The following is a 19,873-nucleotide window of genomic DNA, read 5'->3' on the forward strand; positions in this document are numbered from 1 at the left end:
TTGGAGCAGACAAAGATTTTTTAGACAGGATGCAAAAGGCACTAACTATTAAGAAAAAAAACTGGTAAACTGGACAATATTAACATTAAGAACTTCTGTTCATCTAAAAACACTTAAACATTAAAAGAGTAAAAAAGGCAACTCACAAAGTGGGAGAAAAGACATACAATACATATTTCTGACAAATGACTGATATCTAAGATGTATAAAAGATTAGCATCCAGGATATACAAAAATCAGTAAGACAGACAACCCAACCCAAGGTTTTATTTTTTAATGGGCAAAAGAGTTGAACAGGCACCTCACAAAGAAGATACCCAGCGGGCCAATAAACATGAAAGAGGACTGAACTTCATGATAAATGCAAATTAAAACCACAATGCAACAACAATATATACCTCACAGATGGTCAAAGTGAAAGAGAAAATACCAAGTGCTGGCAAAGATGTGAAACAACTGGAACTTTCAGATACTGTAGTGGGAATGTAAGTCACTATAGTTACTTTGGAAAATTGTCTGGGAATATCTAGCAAAGCTGAACATATGTATACCCTATAAGCCAGCAGTTTCTCCACTATGTAGGCAACCCAACAAAAATGCAGACATATGTTCACCAAAAGACACGTGCAATAATGTTCACAGCGGCTCACTTCAGAATAATCCCAAACTGGAAACCTCCCCAATGCCCATCGAAAGCAGAGCAGATTAACAAACAATTGTGATGTATTCATACATGGAACACTACATGGCAACTAAAATGGACAAACCTCAATGGCATGCAACGACTCGGGTGTATCTCACACAATGTTGAACAAAAGAAACAGACATAAAAGTTATTTTAAAAGGCAACCAGATTACCTTGCAGGCAGGGGTGTGGGGGGTGGGGTGATGCTAATGATGGAAAGAGGGCACAGCAGGGACTCCTGTGGTGCTAGCAATGTTCCCTTTCTTGATCTGGATGGTGGCTACGCGGTGGGTTCAATTCTAGACAATTCATCAACCCACACACTTAGGATTTGTGTTCTCTGTATGCCATACTACAGGAAAAAGGTTTTTTTTAAAGTACTCTCACTCATGATCTCAGCTCACATTTTTTTCTGTCCCTAGTCCCTTGACCATGTCAAGGTCCATCCTGCCTTGGGGTCTCAGCATTAACTGAGCCCACTGGGAAAAAGCTCATCCTCTCCCATCTTTGCACAGCTGGTGTCATTTCTCACCATGTAGGTCCTGGTTCAAATGAAACAAACTTCCTCAGAGAGGTCGTCCCTGGTCCTAGCAACCTAGGCACAGTCATTCATACTTTATTCCATTAGTGTGTTTTATTTCTTTCACAGAACTTCTCACAAGCTGAAACCATTTTGTTTTACTCATGTGTATTTGCTTTCAGAGCACAGGGACTCTGCCGCTCTGGTTCACTGCTGTTTCCCTAGCACCATACCCCTAGCACTTAAAAGTACATCTGGCATATTTACCCAAGTGATTTGAAATTTATAACCACACAAGAGCCTGTGTGCAAATGTTTATGCCAGGTTTATTTATAATTGCCCCGAAACTGGAAGCAACCAAGATGTCCTTCAATAGCTGAATGGACAAATTGTGGTACATGCCAATAAGCAATGGAATATTATTCAGCTATAAAAAGAAATGGGCTGTCAAGTCATGAAAAGACATAGGTGAATCTTAAACACATGTTGCTAAGTGAAAGAAGACAGTCTAAAAAGGCTACATATTACATGGTTCCAATTGTATGACATTCTAGAAAAGGCAAAACTACGGCAATGATAAAAAGATCAGTGGTTGTCAGGGGCTCAGGGGGAAGTAGGGAAGGTTGGATGAGTAAAACACAGGAGGTTTTTTTTAGCGTGATGAAACTATTCTATATGATACTGTAAGGGTGGATACGTGACATCATGTGTTTGTCAAGGCACATGAACTTTACAGCACAAAGAATACGTATGCAAGTTTTTAAAAAATCATTTAAGAGATTGGGGGATCCCAAAATGGAATGCAGAATGTGATAAAACAATCTGACTATATTACAAATGTATGAAACAACCTCACTGAAGGAGGTATGGGGAAAAGGTGCTGATCTAAGTAACGGGAAATGAATAGAGTCTGTAAGACTAAATGCAAGTGAATTGCGCATAAGCACTCTAGTTGATAAAGTTGTTTCCCACAGGGGTATGGGTTAACTCCGATGCTGCTGTACCTGTATGCCACAATCGAACAATTAAGTGAATGGATGGCAGGTGGTGGGAACTTCAGGTTTCTTGCTGATGGAATGAGAATTTACAGATGGGCAAGAGAAAGAGGCTAGAATAATTCACGTGGTAATGGATTCGAGCTGGAGACATCATCTTGAACTCATGTTTCACTTAATATAGATACTGATGGCTACATATAGAAATATTTACAGATATATGTATATACACAGGTTAGTATACACACATACATTTCCTTACTCTGACAGCTGACAGACCCTAGAAACAATGACACCCCAGTAGCAACAAGCACACCTGTCATCCATGTCTTGGCTTCTGATACCATTCTCCAATAAAAGGAACCAGATCTCCTTGGAGAAATGGCTGATTCTATGCCTGGGGAAAAAATATACAAGATGAACCTGGAACACCTTGTAGTGCCAGAAAGTATTAAACACACACACACACACACACACACACACACACAAAATGATGGGAGTACGTCAAACATACAAAGGAGCCAACTGAAATAGCTCCCAAAGTTGAAACAATTTGAGCAACAAATAAATACAGCAGCATTGAATTTTAACCCAAAGTACATAATAAATATCCCCAAGTCCATATTGATTTAAATAAATTATTGACTAAATAAACAAATGGGGGAGAGGAGACAAATGTCCCATGCAGAAGAATTCCATATAAATCATATAGAAATATAAGGAGTTGGAGCATAACTCCCTATTCCTTAGGTAGGGACTGCACGTAGTGATTTCCTTCCAAAGAATACAGTATAGAAAGCGGGAGAGTGAGTAACTTTACTGTGAAGGAACCTGACAGGCACCACGCCAGCCAGGTGGTCAAGGCCAGCATCAACAGTGATAAGTCCTGTTGATAGGATGCCCTTTGACAGGATGTGATGAGAACTGCCCTTCACCTCTGTGGCCTTCCTCCCAAAAACCCATAATCCCAGTTTAATTATGAGAAAAACATCAGACAAAACCCATCTGCAGAGCATTTCTACAAAATACCTAACAGTACTTCACACAACTGTCAAGGTTATGAAAAACAGGAGAGCCTAAAAAACTGTCATAGCCAAGAGGAGTCTAAGGAGACATGACAACTAAATGTAACGTGGTATCTTGGACAGAACCCTGGAGCAGAAAAAAGACCCTGCATAAAAACCAAGGAAGCTAAATAAAGTGTGGATTTTCATTAAAATCATGTATCTATATTGGTTCATTAATTGTAACAAATTTACCATAGTAATTTAAGGTAAATAGGTAAAACTGGTCACAGAGTACATGGAGTACAGTCTTTGTAGTTTTTCTGTAAATCTAAAGCCATCTAAAAAAATAAAGTTTATAAAAAATAAAGTTTATTTGTTAAAAGAAAAGTAAGTGGGCCCAACAGAAAGTGGTTGCAAGGACTGATGGATGGGTATTGGAGACAGGGACAGACGATGGCACAATGGCTGGTGGGAGGATGGACGGAGGGCAAGATGGCTGATGGATAGATAATGGATAGAGTGGCTTCAGAAAGCAGGGCAAACACTGCTGAGGGGGGTGGTGGGATGAATTGGGAGACTGGGATTGACATATATACACTAATATGTATAAAATGGATAACTAAAATATAAAAAAATAAAATATGTATAAAAAAATAAAATAAAATCCAAACATTCAAAAAAAAAAGGAGAAAATGCCCAGGATTCCAACTATGGTCTGAGATAAATAAATTTATTTAAAAAGAAACAAAAAAACACAAAAGACGAGAACTGAGATGGACACGAGGGTCTCAGCAACCTGAAGGGCATAAGCCCTCTGGGTGGAGAGACAGCGACACAGCAGTGGGCTGCGGGGAGCAGAAGGTGATAAAATGCGGGGAAAAGGTACAGACAAGCTCCCTGTTAGACCTGGGCAAAGAGAGGAGGAAACGGGGAGAGAGTCTTGTGTCTGTGTGTCTAGCACTTGATTGAGGCATTATTTACATACCATTAAATGCACAGATCTTAAGTGTACAGCTCTATGACTCTTGAAGGAAAGGCTGAAGATGAAGAAGAAAGCCCCTTTTGCGTAGGAGGATGGGGATGGGCTCCTCAGAGAAGGTAAAGGGTGATCCCATCTTCCTTCTAAACTTCCTTCTGTCCTGTGGTTGGTAGCACCATCCTCTCCACAGATGGTCTTTCCACCCAAAAAGATAGACACCCTACTTTCCAAAAGCCGTATCACTAGTTATTCTGAAAATGAAAAGCATTTAATACGAACACACTTGTTGGCTCATTTTCCCCTTAATTGTTTGCAATTAAAAAAAAAACTGGGCTTCCCTGGTGGCGCAGTGGTTGGGAGTCCGCCTGCCGATGCAGGGGACGCAGGTTCGTGCCCCGGTCCGGTAAGATCCCACATGCCACGGAGCGGCTGGGCCCGTAAGCCATGGCCGCTGAGCCTGCACGTCCAGAGCCTGTGCTCCGCAACGGGAGAGGCCACTACAGTGAGAGGCCCGCGTACCGCAACAAAAAAAAAAAAAAAAAAAACTGCCTGAGAAGGCAAAACACCCCAAAAGTTGCTCTGAACATTATCAAGCCCTGTGACAGGAGAGAGATTGATCATGGAAGAGAAAGGAAGCCTTTTCTTGCGATGACAGCAGAGCAGGATACCCACCCCCACCTCTTTTTCTAAATAACTTAGATTTCTCTTATGAAAGGAATACACATTCATTGTACAAAGCATAAATAAAATTAAAAGTACCCATAATGATACTAAAAAGCACTTTTTATTATATCTTTGCAGTCTTTTTTCTAAGCACAAAGACATCCTATGAAAACGATTTGTATCCAGAATGCAAGTTAACCATTATCACTTAACTCAAATGTGATTAATTCTCTTGAATTAAAAAGGTAATTTTCTTGAAGCAACCCAACAAGAAGACTTTTCATTGGGACACTGACTAGATTATTCTATATCCACAAAACCTGGTGTGTGACCAAAATTTTCAATCAAGGTGTAAACTCCACCAAAAATTATTCAAAACAAAAAAACTCCAGGGCTTCCCTGGTGGCGCAGTGGTTGAGAGTCCGCCTGCCGATGCAGGGGACACGGGTTCGTGCCCCGGTCCGGGAAGATCCCACATGCCGCGGAGCGGCTGGGCCCGTGAGCCATGGCCGCTGAGCCTGCGCGTCCGGAGCCTGTGCTCCGCAACGGGAGAGGCCACAACAGTGAGAGGCCCGCGTACCGCAAAAAAAAAAAAAAACTCCAAAAGCCTCTTCTCTCTTTTTGACCAAAGGACGTACCTTTCATTTGAATATATGTATTAACAAGGCAGAATTAACTATGGAAAAAAGATCACAGATGTTGCTAGTAGTACTTTCATAAGTATCCTTGACTTTTCCTGGGATGATTTTTTAACCTTATTAACCCTCAAAACATCCCCGAGAGGGCTCTATCATTTAAAGGGGGAAATTAAAGGAAGCCAAGAATGACGGCTCACACACAGTCTCCAAATAAAGGCGGGTCGGGGGAGCCTGCCTCCTCCTTCTGGAAGACCACGCCCACTCCTACCCATCCCGGCATAAAGGATGGAAAAAGAACCGTGATCCCAACCAGTAGGGATCTTGAGATGAGACAACCTATTTCCTATCACCAGTAAGAAGCCGTCTCTAAAAACTTCAGTTTGTTTTGATTAGTGAAATGGAAAAGATAGCCTGAATTCCTTGGGAGGAAGGCCAGGTCCACACTCACGCCCTTCAGGACTGCTCAGAGGTCGGCCTTGCACCCGCGGAGGCAGCCGAGGGGGTCAGCGTCTTAGTCATAACGACTGGCTTGAGAATTTGGATTTCACTTTACTGTTTTATATGTTCTCTGTATCTCATTCTTTGCCCTCCTTGATTGTCTTAAATTGCTTTATGCAAGGCAATTTACAGTAAGGTGTCAAGGATAAATAAACTCGTTCCTCATTTTCTTCTTCTTCAGAATAATGAGTTAACGCAACCCAAGGATCTTCCACGTATTAAATACAGCTCACTGTCCCTCTCTGAAATTTAACATGGGAATATTGCAGAAGTTTGAGACGTGACTGGCAACTAAATGCTTTTAAAGACTCAGGCTAGTTTGGGTGATGGTCTGTCTGTTTACCTAGATACACACACACACACACACACACACACACACTTTCACCATCTAAACATCCATCCATATAAACTGCTTCTGGCATAAGCTTACTAAATACTGAACCATCTGGGGTTTGATGATGAAATGGAATATTTTAGCTTAACAAAAGGCCCTTGTCTACCAGAGATAGTACATGTTATTTTTTTTTAGTTATAATATTTGTAGAGTGTTTTCATTATAGCAAGCATAATCATGTTTTAGCACCAAATCAATGACTCACTTTCTTCCGACTTGTTAGAGAGCTTCCACACCCCATCACAAACAGGAGAAAAACCAGTTGACTAGTTAGAATTGTTATGTGGAGTATTAGCTCATACGAACTAAGCAGAAAAGCTATCTTTACCAATCTGAAAACTCAACATCTTACCTGCTTGGCTTAAAACAGATTTGATTCCATTAACATTTGCAGAAACGAATGAAGGAGCTCTGTCAGCTGTACTACTGACATAGAAAACATAAAAGATATTAATAGATGGTGGACCATAGCAGCTCAGGACAAAAACATCCTTACGCAGAGAAGCAAAGGATGTTGTTAAGGGTTTTTCACATTTTATTTAGAAGAAGCATTATTTCTTTACTTCAGCCATGTCAAAGGTAATATTTTGTACTTTCAAACATGTAGGATAAAATGGCTTATTTAAAGTGAGCTTCCAACTTTTTACCTCAAAATTCCATCTAAGTGGATAAATAGAGAACATAAGGACTCCAATACTAACTGCTCATGCAAACCTGGCAATCAGAAATAAGTAGCACACTCAACTGTGATGTATACTTGAGAACTAATAGATTTGAATTTTTCTAAAGAAACAGCTGAATCCTGTAAATGGTTCATCTAAAAAATAACAGAATACTGTTAATTGTTCAACTAAGATGCAGTATATTTGAAAATATGTCAAATAAATTAAGCAGAAAAGGCTTGCCCAGTGTATCGGTCAAAAATGCTAGAATACATGGAAATGATCAGGGGGTGAAGGTGAAACTGATGCTCGTGGTTTCCAAGAGCTGTTTCCAACTCTGAGTCTTCCTTTTCTTCTTACTGGCAATTTCAACGTGGGCATGTTACTAAGCCCCTCTGAGTCTCAATTTTCACATTTTAAAAATAGGATAACTACTTACATCACAGAGCTTTTGTGTGGATGAATGGGATTATCTGATGGTGCTTTATGGATTCTATCATGAAACAAAATAAACAAATATTATAAAGATCAATCAATTCTGCTTTGCACTTCCTACCGGAACTGCCTATGAAAAATCTTACTTTCTTTTTTCTATCCCATCATGTTCTAAAACTAACTATAAAGTGACATTCCAGGAATAAATTCCCCAGTGAAAATTAATTTGTTTAGTACAGATTTATTCAGACTCTTATTTAGGCTAATTTGTACTCTTTGCCTTTTTAAAAATTTATTTCCTAAAGCTGCTGCACTTTTCTCTCAGATGCTGGTTTTATATCTCAACACAAATCTTCCTCAAGTTAAAATAAACACCACCATTAGTTAATTATATGCTGCCAAGATAATGGACAAATAATAACAGGAAAGGCCTCCAACAGGCAATATTATAATTTATATGCCTAAAAGCTTTAAGTCAAATATGCCAGCTCTTCTTAAAGGTTAACCCAATTAAATGGTAGCTCTGAGTATCTGCACTGTTAGATTTCAAATTTAACTTGGAAATCAACAGAGGGGAGGAAGTGCTGGAGGGGAAAAGAGGGGTTTTTTTAAAAAGGCTTCTCAGCTGGATCCTTCCCATCCAAGTGGCATCACATAAGACATCATGCAAGGGAAGGCTGGAGACACTCACTTTAGCTACTGAAATGACTATGTAAATCGGATGATCCTTTGGTGAACTAGTCTGTCTCAGGTTTGCCTTGAGAGGAAAGACCCTCTATTACTGCTTTAAATATCACCCTCTCTTTAATAAATCTCATTTTCTCCAATGCACGGTCAGCTTTATTATAGAATCTCTATAAAGATCAGAGCTTGAAAGCCCTAGACTTCCCTCTTTTTTGTTTTTTTCAGATGAGGAAAGAAAACCTGAAAACAAAAGCCTATGTGAAAATGACTTGCCAAGGTCATCTGGCTGGTAAGCGGCAGCCCTGCTAGAACTGAGGCCAGGACCCTTCCCACCACATCATATTGGGAACACGTTTCATAGATCTCATAGATGCCAACATGGTCCCACAGCCCACAAATGATACAGCCTGCCCTGTGTATTCACTCCCGAAGTTCAGCTATTAAGTGACGACTTTCTCTTACTTAAGACCTTACTTCCTATTAACATGAACGATAAAGTGTTTTTAGTCATTTACATTATAATGTCAATGAATTTAAGATAACCTTTCCCGAAAACAGGCTTTGAGTAAAGGAAGAAATACACAACCACTATGTGGTAAATAAATGTATTGAAAACACTAATACAACCATGAACAGGAAATAGTTGCCGCCCTCAAAGGGCTTCCAATCATATGGACACCTCCGTTCTTCCCCTACAACAGGAAGGTTTCCTTTACTTTCTCTTTTTCTCTTATACAGTTTAAATGGATGAAGGTATCTTCTTCCTCTTTCCCCATCTACGTAAATATCTGTTGGAATGAATGAATATTCCTTCCCTCCACAGGTCTTTCCACAGCTTGACCTAAGGATTCTTTCAAAAAGGAAAAGCCCTTCTGTGATCACTTTTTCTTCAACCATAAAGTGACGCTTTACAGACTAATTCACACTCTGGTCTCTTCTTTTTTCTAAGCTTTTACACAGAGGAACAGATTTCCAAAATGCCAGTGGTGACTAAGAAAAATCTGGTGAGAATTTATTGGCCCGGACTTTTAAGCAGAGGCAGGAATCCTGGCTTTCATTCCTTGTTCTATCAAGACTTGTGTGAGCCTGTTGCTCTGAATCTTATCTTCTAATGGAAAAGCCCTCACCCCTTCCCAGCACAGCAGGCATCTCCACTTCCAAAGAAATGAACGATTACAAACAAAATAATATTCTTGTACATACTGAAAAGTTAAAATTACAGAGAAGAATGGCAGTAACGTATGATTACTTCCTTTGAAGACTTTCATCACCTGGGCATCTGTGCCTTATTCCATCATAATGTCCTTTTAGCTCACAGTTTCAAAAAAAACACATGTAGGGGCTTCCCTGGTGGCGCAGTGGTTGAGAGTCCGCCTGCCGATGCAGGGGACATGGGTTCGTGCCCCGGTCTGGGAGGATCCCACATGCCGCGGAGCCATGGCCGCTGAGCCTGTGCGTCCGGAGCCTGTGCTCCGCAACGGGAGAGACCACAACAGTGAGAGGCCCATGTACCAAAAAAAAAAAAAAAAAAAAAAAAAACCATATGTATATAATTCCTAAGCATGAAAAAGAACTGAAACTTCAGGTCAACGATAGAAGAGCAAATTTTTTTTTTTTGGCTGCACTGTGTGCAGCATGCGGGATCTTAGTTCCCCAACCAGGGATCAAACCCACACTCCCTGCAGTGGAAGCTCGGGGTCTTAACCACTGGACTGCCAAGGAAGTCCCATGAAGAGCAGATTTTTAATACAGGTAGAGCCAAATTAGATTAATGCCCTTAACTTGGGGTATGTATTTCTGAAATGCACGGCACCGGAAGATGCTGCCGTCTGGTCGAGGGGACCAGTTTCTGCGTCACTCACTTGACAGCCAGGTCCTGGACCCCTGAGTGCAGCCAGGATGCAAGAGGCCACTAGGGCTGCAGGGACCACAAGATTTTGCCCTCAGAAGCTGCAGGAGACAGGATTATAGAAAGGTGCCGAGACAGGGGTGAGCACAGGCCAGCAAAGGGCTATCAGCCAGCCTGCCAGTGACGACACCTGTGACAGAGGTTTGCTGGAGGAGAGCAGGTAAGAGGTAGGCAGGTGAGGAGGAGGGAGAGGTGATTCTGGCAGAGGGAGACAAACGGGAAGGGGTTCCTGCCTGACCTGCACTAGGACCTCGGTTGATAACTGAAGAAGCAAGGGTAGGGTGGGGGAAGGAGATGAGACCAGCGAGGGGGCAGCAGCAGAGCCCTGAACCTTGTCGCAGGCCATATCCTGAAGGCTGTGGGGAGGGACTAGATCCGGTCAGGATTTTAGAAACACTCCAGCCGGCCGTGTGGAGGGGGGTCTGAAGCTCCCGTGGTGAGGGAGAGCTGGAGATGAAGGACCAGAGGAGAAGACCCCAGCCCAGGAACCAGAGACAGGGCTTCGCTCCAGCCTCTGCCACTTGAGAATCACGTGGCCTCTGACTGGGACCTGTCACTCAAGCTCTCTGTACCTCAGTCTCTCTACCTCCCTTGCAGAGTTACTGTAGGGAATGAACGAGGGCTCAGGAAGGACGGGTTGTGCAGTAAGAACTTAATAAATGCAGCTGCTGGAAGCCATGGTAGCATCGAGGCTATGTAACTTTGGGAGTCAGCGTGACCTTGGACAAGCACAAGGAACCACTTCTCTGACCTCAGTTTCTTCCTCTATAACGAGAAGAAATTAAGATAATACCACCCACCTCATAAAGTTACTGTCAGGATCGACTGGAGGAGATAAAATGTATAAATCACCTGGCCCTTGACCGAGAGCTACTCGAGTAGCAGAAGTAGCGATAACAGCAGCAATAGTAGAGGGCTGGTAGTAGTACCAGTGCTAGTAGGAGCAGTAATTTGAGGGACATGAGACCAAAGTGTCTCTTCTATAATACAGGTGAGAAATTATATGGTGCTGGACGAAAGCGGTGGCAGTGAGAAGCCAAAGAAGATTCCAGATTCCAGAGCTCTAAGGAGGCGTCCACAAGACCTCCTGACTGCTGGATGTGACCCGCAGGGAGAGGTCAGAGGAGGATGCCAGTATACTCTTGGCTGGGACACCTGTGGACAAGGTGCCTACCATTCACCCAGGGAACTGAGGAAGAGGGGCAGGTTGCAGAGGAAAATGAGAAACTCAGTTTCAGAGCAGCTGCAGTTGAGGTTCCCACAGGGCATCTGAGTATGTCTGGTACTCAGAAAACAGATCAGGGTGAAATATACAGATTGAAGAGTTGTCAGCACATGGCCAGCAACTGAAGCCACAGGAGTATTCCTATCAACCAGAAAGAGGATGCAGGAGTGGGGAAAAAAATAGAAAGAATAGAGCAGAGGCCCAGAGACAGAGGCAGTGTGACAGCACTGAAGAGGCGGGCAGAGGACGAAAAGCGGGAAAGGAGGCTGGAAGGGTAGCTAGAGATTAGGATGAGAGCCAGGAGAGGACTGCTCAAAGGTTTCCCTAGGAAATGGTGAAGGGCACCTAATGCCTCAGAAGGTCAAGTAAAAAAGACCCAAACAAACCACTGGACTGCAAAGCAAGAAGATCCTCAGGGAAGCCATGGGAGGAGCCAACATCAGATTGCAGTGGATAAGCAGTGGGTGTCATGGGGGGAGAAAGATCTAGAAAAATAGTAAGGGAAGGAGAAGATAGGGCAGCAACCAGAGGGAGTACAGGATTGAGAAAGGGAAGCATTTTTGTGGTAGGAGGTTGTTGGTAAGGGAAAGAAACACTGCAACTTGTGTATGTGCTGGGGTGAAAGGAGGAGGTTGAAAAGCAGCCCAGGTAGGAAGGTAATTAAGAGGAGGAAGTGCCCGGGAGGGTGGATGGTTGGCTAGAACAGCGGGAGGCTGCAAGGGGCAAGGAAGGTAACAGAAAGGATGCCTTGAAAAGACAGGTGGGGACTTCCCTGGTGGCGCAGTGGTTAAGAATCCACCTGCCAACACAGGGGACACGGGTTCAAGCCCTGGTCTGGGAAGATCCCACATGCTGTGGAGCAACTAAGCCTGTGTGCCACAACTACTGAGCCTGCACTCTAGAGCCCGAGAGCCACAACTACTGAGCCCACAAGCCACAACTACTGAAGCCCACGTGCCTAGAGCTCAGGCTTCACGACAAGAGAAGCCAACACAATGAGAAGCCCGCACACCGCAACGAAGAGTAGCCCCTGCTCGCCACAACTAGAGAAAGCCCATGTGCAGGAACAAAGACCCAACACAGCCAAAAACAAAATAAAAAATAATAATAATAATGGTTTTTTAAAAGACAGGTGAAGGTTTGAAATAGAGAAGTGCAGGAAACGGGAGACAAGAGTAAACTACAAAATGCAGTTATGCACATGGTGCACACACCACATGGAAAATGAAACAGACTCAGTTGTTCCCTCCATCTAGAAAGAGATGATGTCTTTGAGGAGACTATGAGCTGAGCAAGGGTACCCTATGAAGCCAGGTTGTTTCAAAGGTGAGAGAAAAACGGAAGATACTGGAAACAAACAGGTGTCAGAGATGAGAAGGGCAGGTAGGCTAGTGTGGCAAGGGGAACAGTAGAAGCAAAGGAAAAGAGTGGACGGGAGACATGAGGAAGATTCAATTTTCAAAAGAATTCTCTCAGTCTAAGCTTAAAAATCAATTAGCTGCGACTACTGTCTTTAAATTCCTATTTTGAGCAAATAGGTCAATGGAGGTAGGTGTATATCCAAAAATGCTGAAATAAAACAGTAATGATGCAAGAGCTTGATATAGATGATTGTAACCGAACCCTGCATCAGTTTTTTTCCATAGCCATGAGTATGATAAAGGAGCACCACCAAATAAGCTGGTAGTAAAAGATCAATGACTTTTAAAAGGTTTTCGGAAGGTTGACCCTTTTTCATTCACTCAAATGCTTAAGGGCCGAAGAACTGTGTCCTACAAGGAACACAGACAAAGAAAATTAAGACCAATCCTGCCTTCAAATTGTTGATGCCTAACTTCTCTCCACATATATGAAAATCCACAGGAACTTCCAGAATGAGGAAGGCTCTAGGAAAAAAGGGAATGACAGAGCGAATATTTGCCCATGTTCAAGTTCAAAAATACACCAACGCCTCTGACCTCACATCCGTCTCCAAATTCTACCACCAAATAGGTATGAATGCTTCTTTTTCCTTCCCCCCTCCTGCTCTCCCACATCACAGAGAACGACCAACAGTTAGTGGCTGGTTATGATTCAAACTACAACACCGACTAAGGTCCAGCTCCACGGTCTGACCCATTTGGTCCTCCTGACACCACCACAAAGGGGCCAGGACTATTCCCTTAAACGCAGGGGGAAAGTGGGGCTCAGAGAGGTTAAGGAAATTGCCTGATCTCTAAGCACTACTAAATGCTGGGGCCAACGTACCTTTCAGGTTCACCTCGCTTCGAAGCATTTACTCTTTTAATCACTGCCTCCACACCAAATTTCCCTAACCACTGTTCCAAAGGGAAACCTGTTAAGTACAGTTTTCATTTCATCCTTTGGCAATTTAGAATTCTTTTATTCATGGACTTTTAACATGTTTAATTTATTCCTTAATATTTTACAGATTGAGTTTATGGAGTTTTTTTTTTTTAAGCAGTTTGGTTTAAAAGTCTATTCATTCTCAAATACCTACACAAATGGGGATTCACCACATTATCCACAAACCATCTTCTAGACAGCACTTTCTACCTTCCAGCTGAGGGACTAACAAGGCAGCAAAGCAGGCTAATTTGGTATTGCAGAGGAGGAATCTAGAACAAAGCAACGACCTGAACTAAAAACAGGAGGCCTGATCTGAGAACAAATCCACGGACACTGGAGTCCCCCAACATGCAACATCAGTCAACTCAGAAGTTACAACAGCTGCATCAGGGGAGTAGAAAACCTACAGGGGTTCAAGAAGGTGCCAGGCACTGCCCCACCTCAGGAAGCAGTGATTAAGTTACAGCTGACTTTCTGGACACAGTCCTGCTCTGCTGTGTCCCAGCTCAGGGGCCTGGGGCAACTTCTTGACTTCTCTGTGCCTCAGTTTCCACATCCATGAAATGGGAATATCAGAGGTGTTACTAGGATTCCATGAACCATACCTGATACACAGAAAGCACTCAATAAATTTTAGCTAATTATCTTATATATGTTTAAGCTTTTCCCCTTCAGGAGCAGTATTTTTTTAATGGCAGGTTACAACCCCAAAATGTGTTATGAAATCAATTTAGAGGGTCACAACCAGCAATTGTGGTAAATTAAATAGAACAGAATATTGTATTTCAACATTAATAAAGTCATATTTTATATTAACGTTGTAATTTTTCTTTCACGTACATGGTAACATTAAGTGGCGCTTCGTGAATCTCTGTTTTCATCCATCCATGTGTCAGTGTATCTATCAGGCAGCAAGCGTGTTTCTTTCTAGGGCCACAATCAAAAAAATTTGAGAACCACTGACTTACAGAATGAGGATGGTAGGGAGTAAGGGAAGATGAAAAAGCGTAATGTGCCAGAAACCACTTTTTAAAATGTAGACAGCTGCAGCAAAAGGAAAGCCCCCCAAATGGACATTCAGGATAACCCAGGAGATACTCTCAGCGTACAAGTCTGTTCATGGCTAGGCTGCTGCGGGCGTTTCAGTAATCCGAGGTTAACAACAGGCTCTTATTTCCAAAGCAAATCAAACCGCAAAACTGGAAGTACAGATGTTATCTTGATGCTGGGCAAGATGGGAAAAATTGACATGACTTATCCAGTTAAGTCCTCTTGCAATACTCGTCAAAGTAAACACTATGCCAGATATCAAATGCTCTTAAAAACTATCAGGGTTTGGGAGAGATATGAAAATGTCTTAAAACAGAAATTCTTACATGTGGATGTAGATTTAACCTAGCAGTTCTGTTATAAGCAAATTCCTAGGTGAAAATGTAACTAACTGTACAAGAAGATGAAATGGAAAATAACTATAAACGTAAATAATCATTTTAGAATCTATAAAGACATTTATTTATGTAACCAAAAGGCTGTATGATGTGGGGGGCGGGGGTTATTACTTTTTATTGGTGTATAGTTGCTTTACAATGTTGTGTTAGTTTCTACTTATGTACGATGTGGTGTTTAACCATACCACCCTTAGACTGTGTAGGAACAATACCACCCTTAGACTGTGTAGGAGGGCCACAGCCCTGGGCCCCACTCATCTTCCTGCAGAGTTCCTGGGACCAGGTGGACTTACCCATCCAGAGCAGGTATCCCTCCATCTGGTTTTAGCCTACACTCTGTCCCCAGAATTCCCTGATCAAATACCAGGACACTTTCAGGGCATGAACAGGCTCCTTCCAGGTTTGGCCTCCCAAAGGGGGACTTTGCCACTGGTTAGAGCCAGAGGCACAGTTAGAGGGGGGACAAAGGGTGTGGACAGACTGGACATGCAAGGGGACACGATGTCCTTTACCTCATTGAAGGTATCACAGGTGAAGAACCGAGGGAAGAACCGAGGGAAGCAGGTCCTGGCCCAGGGGAAGATTCTCCCAACAAGCTATGAGCTCTGGGAAATCTGAGAATTCAAAGTTCAAGCCTAGCTTTCCAGGCCATTATGAAGATATCTTTGCCAAGGTAGGATGACAGAATATATATAAATGCTCATTAGCTCGATTCATAACTTTGAGACATTTTGACACATGCTATGAGGGCCTCCATCTGTTCTCTTGCACAGGACCCTGCAGGGTTATAAGCAGGCTCGCTGCTTAGAACACGGACCAGAGCCACACTGCTGGGTTCTCACCCCACCTCACCCAGTGACATTCACCAGCTATGTGAACTTGGGAAAGCCTCTTAATCCCTCTGTGTCTCAGTTTCCTCATCTGTAAAACAGAGATGATATCAGCACTCTCTTCATATGGGTTGTTGTAATGACTAACTGAATCAGTGCCTGGAACAGCACGCAGTGTGTAATATAAGTACTCCATAAATTCTGTCTTTGTATTATTCTCTGTATAAAACCGATTGGCCACTGAAAACTTCTAGATAAAACCATGGCCAGGAAGTTATTCTGTGTATTTCTTCTCTCCCACTCCTTTCTAATTTTAAATATCATACTTTATGCCACTCTAAAAGACCACTATTTTCTATTCTGAAAAGGACAAGTCATCTAACTGCTGACCTGCCTGATGCAAGTTCTTCTGAAATTAAATACACGTTCATCTGGAAGACCCCCAACCTGGCAGATAGCTCAGGGCTCTGGCTGGTTGGAAGTCTGGCAAGCTGGCTTTCCGTGTCAATTTCACGGGCTAAACATTTGGAGACATTACCAATTTTAAGTGTAAAAAAAGGACATTTCCTAACCTTCATATTCATGAGATTCAGAGCTACAAGCCAGGTAGGTCCTTCTCGATTCACAAACCAGAGGCTGAAATACTTGAAGCTATCAGCAAGGAAAGGCTACCAGACCAGAGAAATGAAGCTAAAAATAGAGCCCTAACAGTGGAAAAATAGATGGCAGAAGACAACCCCTTACGTGGCTACTTATTAGTCCACAGGCTTTTTATTATTCAACGAAGGTGTAGCATCAATATAGTATTTACAAATTGCCAACAGCCCTTTCAATGACTTGTATTTCTTCAACCGAAAATGACAGAACAACTTGAAGAGGAATATTTGCCCCATTTTAATGACATGCGGGCAGCCTATAGCATCTTGTGTCATTTCACCACAAAACCTCTCAACTCTCTAGCTGTTTGCTATACGTTGAGGTCTGAAATGGGAGAAGTACAAGGAAAAGATTCAAGGTCATATTTACCCTTTAAAATAGGTACCTAACCTACATGTTTAATACAGTGAGTATTCAATCTTTCATTTTTTTCCAATTATTCAGAAGAACCTTTAAAATATATGATTTGCCAACCTGATGAGAGGCTGGAACTCTTTCCCAAGCTACATCTATTTAGTCTCCCATAAAAAGAACATTGCTAAATCATTGTTAATTTCAACAACAGTTTCTCTAGTAACCCAAATCTTCTCCAAACCCAAAATGGAGTATAAAGACCAGTATGAAATAAGTGAAAAGTAATTGGATTCTACAGAGGCAAGACTGAGCACATCCATCCATCCCACAGTAATCCCATCTAAATCAAATATATTGTTTCTTTAAAGAGTTTTGCCAACTTCCTATTTTAAAAAAAACCCATAAACACTTCCTATTTTGGCCAGTTTTATTTATGCAATTAAAATGGCTTTTTATAAGAGCTGGGCTGGAGAAACAATATATTTTTACAAGCCCATTAGTCATATAGTCAAGCTTCATTATATCACAATCATTCATCAGGAGTCTGTAATGAGAATGCTGTTTCCTTGCGCGATGAGAATGTTAAGGAAAATATGTATTCACAATAGGCCATAAAATGTGTGAAATCTAAACCAGAGGAAAAGCCAGTGGGTTCATCTGGCTTTCATTTTTGCTGTAGAGGGTAACAGCCCTATAGACACAAACCTAGCTTTAACTTAGAAACCATATCCTTAATTATTAACCCTCTTCATTCTTCCACCCTTTCCAAACTCCACTCCCTTAAGAGAAGTAGAATACTTCCTTTACAAATACTGTTATTAAAGACTCTCATGGGCGATCATTTTGGCTTCGGTCATTTTTCTGCCATACTTTTGTTACAGCTTATTCTAAATATTTCTCCTTATATCAACTATTTCTCCTGACGCGGCAGTCAGATTTGCGTATAAGCTTAGCCCCTGAACTGTGGGAAGTAAATGTCGTGGCGGAGGGGGAGCTGGGCGATTCCGGGCATCCCGCACACCACCCGCAGGTTCCCTTCCTTCCACCCAGGCACCCTTCCAGGTTGCTCAAGGCTCTCATTCTGCGCCCGTCAGCGGGAGTAACTGAAACTGGGCAGGAAGAAGGAAAGCTGCTTCAACAAAGCCCAACGTGTGCAGCTTTGGCAATGCAAGGCCGAACTATGGAGACGTGCGTCGGGGCTGGCTAGCAAAGGGAAAGCGTTCAGCTTATGATTTTGTGGTATATTTCAGAAACCGAGGTGGTCTCTAAGATCCCCAGAACCTCTCCTCTCCGTTAAGCAGCTTTCAGTCTTTTCCCTGCTCCCCCTCCACAGAAATCGGGTCTGCCAGGGTCCCAGCAGTGAGCGCTGTTCTCGTGGGTTTGCGCGCAGCGGGGGTGATCCCCTCCGAGCCCCACTTCGGGGAGCTGCAGCTGGAGCCGAGAGGAGCCCGGGGCTGGCAGAAACGCAGCGCGCCGAGCAAGACCCAGCCCTCGGCACGGCCATCAGGGGGGCCCCAGCTCCCCGGGCACCCGGCAGCTGAACCCAGGAGGGGCTTCCCCATCGCTGCGCCCCGGCACCAGAGGGCACTCTGGAGAGAGAACACGCCGCGCCTCGCTCCCAGCCCTGGGTCCCCAGGAGCCAGGGCGGTGCGCGCCAGGGAGCCAGAGCCCTGGAGAATTCCTGTGTTTGCGCAGCGGGGCCAGGGAGGCCCCCGACCCTCCCGGTCCCGCGTCCAGGTACCTCGCAGCCGTAAAGCTGTCCCAGCTGCTCCACGATCCACTCCTCTAGCACGAGCCGCTTCCGAAGCTCTTTGCGATCGTATTTCACTGTCACTTTTCCCTGCTGGTGGCGCCGCTGCTGCTGCTGAACGTGCCCGGCAGCGGACGCCGTGGCCACGGGCGCCGAGTCCTCCCGGGAGGAGCCCGAACCGCTGCTCGAGCCTGGGCTGCCGCCGGCGCCGCCCCGGGGGCTCTGGAAGAAAACCCGCGCGCCGCCGCCGCCGGCGGCCCCAGCGGCCGCCTCACTGCTGCCCGTCGCCACCGACATGTCCCCGTGCGCGCCGGAGACCGAGTGAGGCCCGGAGGAGGGGGCGGGCGGAGCGCCCGGCGCCGCTACCGCCTTGGGCCGGGCAGCGGCATGCGCGGGCTTCGTCAGCACCTGCTCCGCGCCGCCGCCGGCTAGCGGTGAGCTCTGGAGGAGGAGCCGCGGCGACCGGGAGGAGCGCGGGCGGGGGAGGGCGGGGAGGAGGGAGGGCGGGGGCCGCAGCCCTAGGGACTCAGCCGAGGACCCTCTGGGTCCAGCCCCAGAGGCGGATCCGGCGCCCGGCAGGCAGCGGGCCCGGGGCGTGGGAGTTGCGCGCGGCGAAGGGGGTGTGGGCGCGCAGACACGCACGGGCGACCGGCGTGGGTCTGGGGCCAGGTCCTCTGCGCGGGTGACCGTGTGCTGCCCTGCCGGACACGGGGATTGCGCTTCTCCCGCCGCCTCGGCCGGCGCTGCCGGGGACTGCGCTGGCGACCGCCTGGGGCAGGGGACGCGGGAAGGGGCCGAGGCGCAGGTTCCTCACAGAGGTTTCCCTCTCCCTGCCGCCTCCTCTGAGGGCGGGGCGGTGTCTCCTCCCCTCCCGGGCCCATCCCGCCGCTCCAAACACCCGTTCCTATCCGTGCCACTTCCTCTCTCGGAGAGTGAGAAAAACTGACGAGGCGATGTTTGTGCCATCAGGCAATCACCGCGCCTGAGAAATTCTCTTCAGACCAGACAGTGTCTTGTTACCTCAAAGACAGTGCATTCAGATATCTTCGTATCTAAAGGGCAGAAGGCTTGATGTCTCTTGGGCAAGGGACTAGGGATATCCCGACAGCAAATACTTCTCTAAGAGTCAGTGCTGGTTACTGGTCTTACATTTCTAGTATTGTATTCCCTGCATTGCCAGCTTTCTTAATA

General features: G+C 44.6%; 1 protein-coding gene across 1 annotated transcript in view; it reads right to left on the reverse strand.

Annotated features, from left to right (window-relative positions):
• The window catches only part of PPP1R14C (protein phosphatase 1 regulatory inhibitor subunit 14C), an 86,551-nt gene extending 67,104 nt beyond the window's left edge, over positions 1 to 19,447 (reverse strand). The window contains exon 1 of the mRNA XM_027083532.1: positions 18,674 to 19,447. Within this exon, the coding sequence (XP_026939333.1) occupies positions 18,674 to 18,979 (306 nt within the window). The 5' untranslated portion in view covers positions 18,980 to 19,447. The remainder of the gene's footprint in view (positions 1 to 18,673) is intronic.
• Between the last annotated feature and the right edge of the window lie 426 nt (positions 19,448 to 19,873).

The sequence above is a fragment of the Aethalodelphis obliquidens genome, unplaced genomic scaffold (assembly GCF_003676395.1).
Source record: "Aethalodelphis obliquidens isolate GAN/ISIS:26980383/991018 unplaced genomic scaffold, ASM367639v1 scaffold3, whole genome shotgun sequence".
Taxonomy (NCBI): Eukaryota; Metazoa; Chordata; class Mammalia; order Artiodactyla; family Delphinidae; genus Aethalodelphis; species Aethalodelphis obliquidens.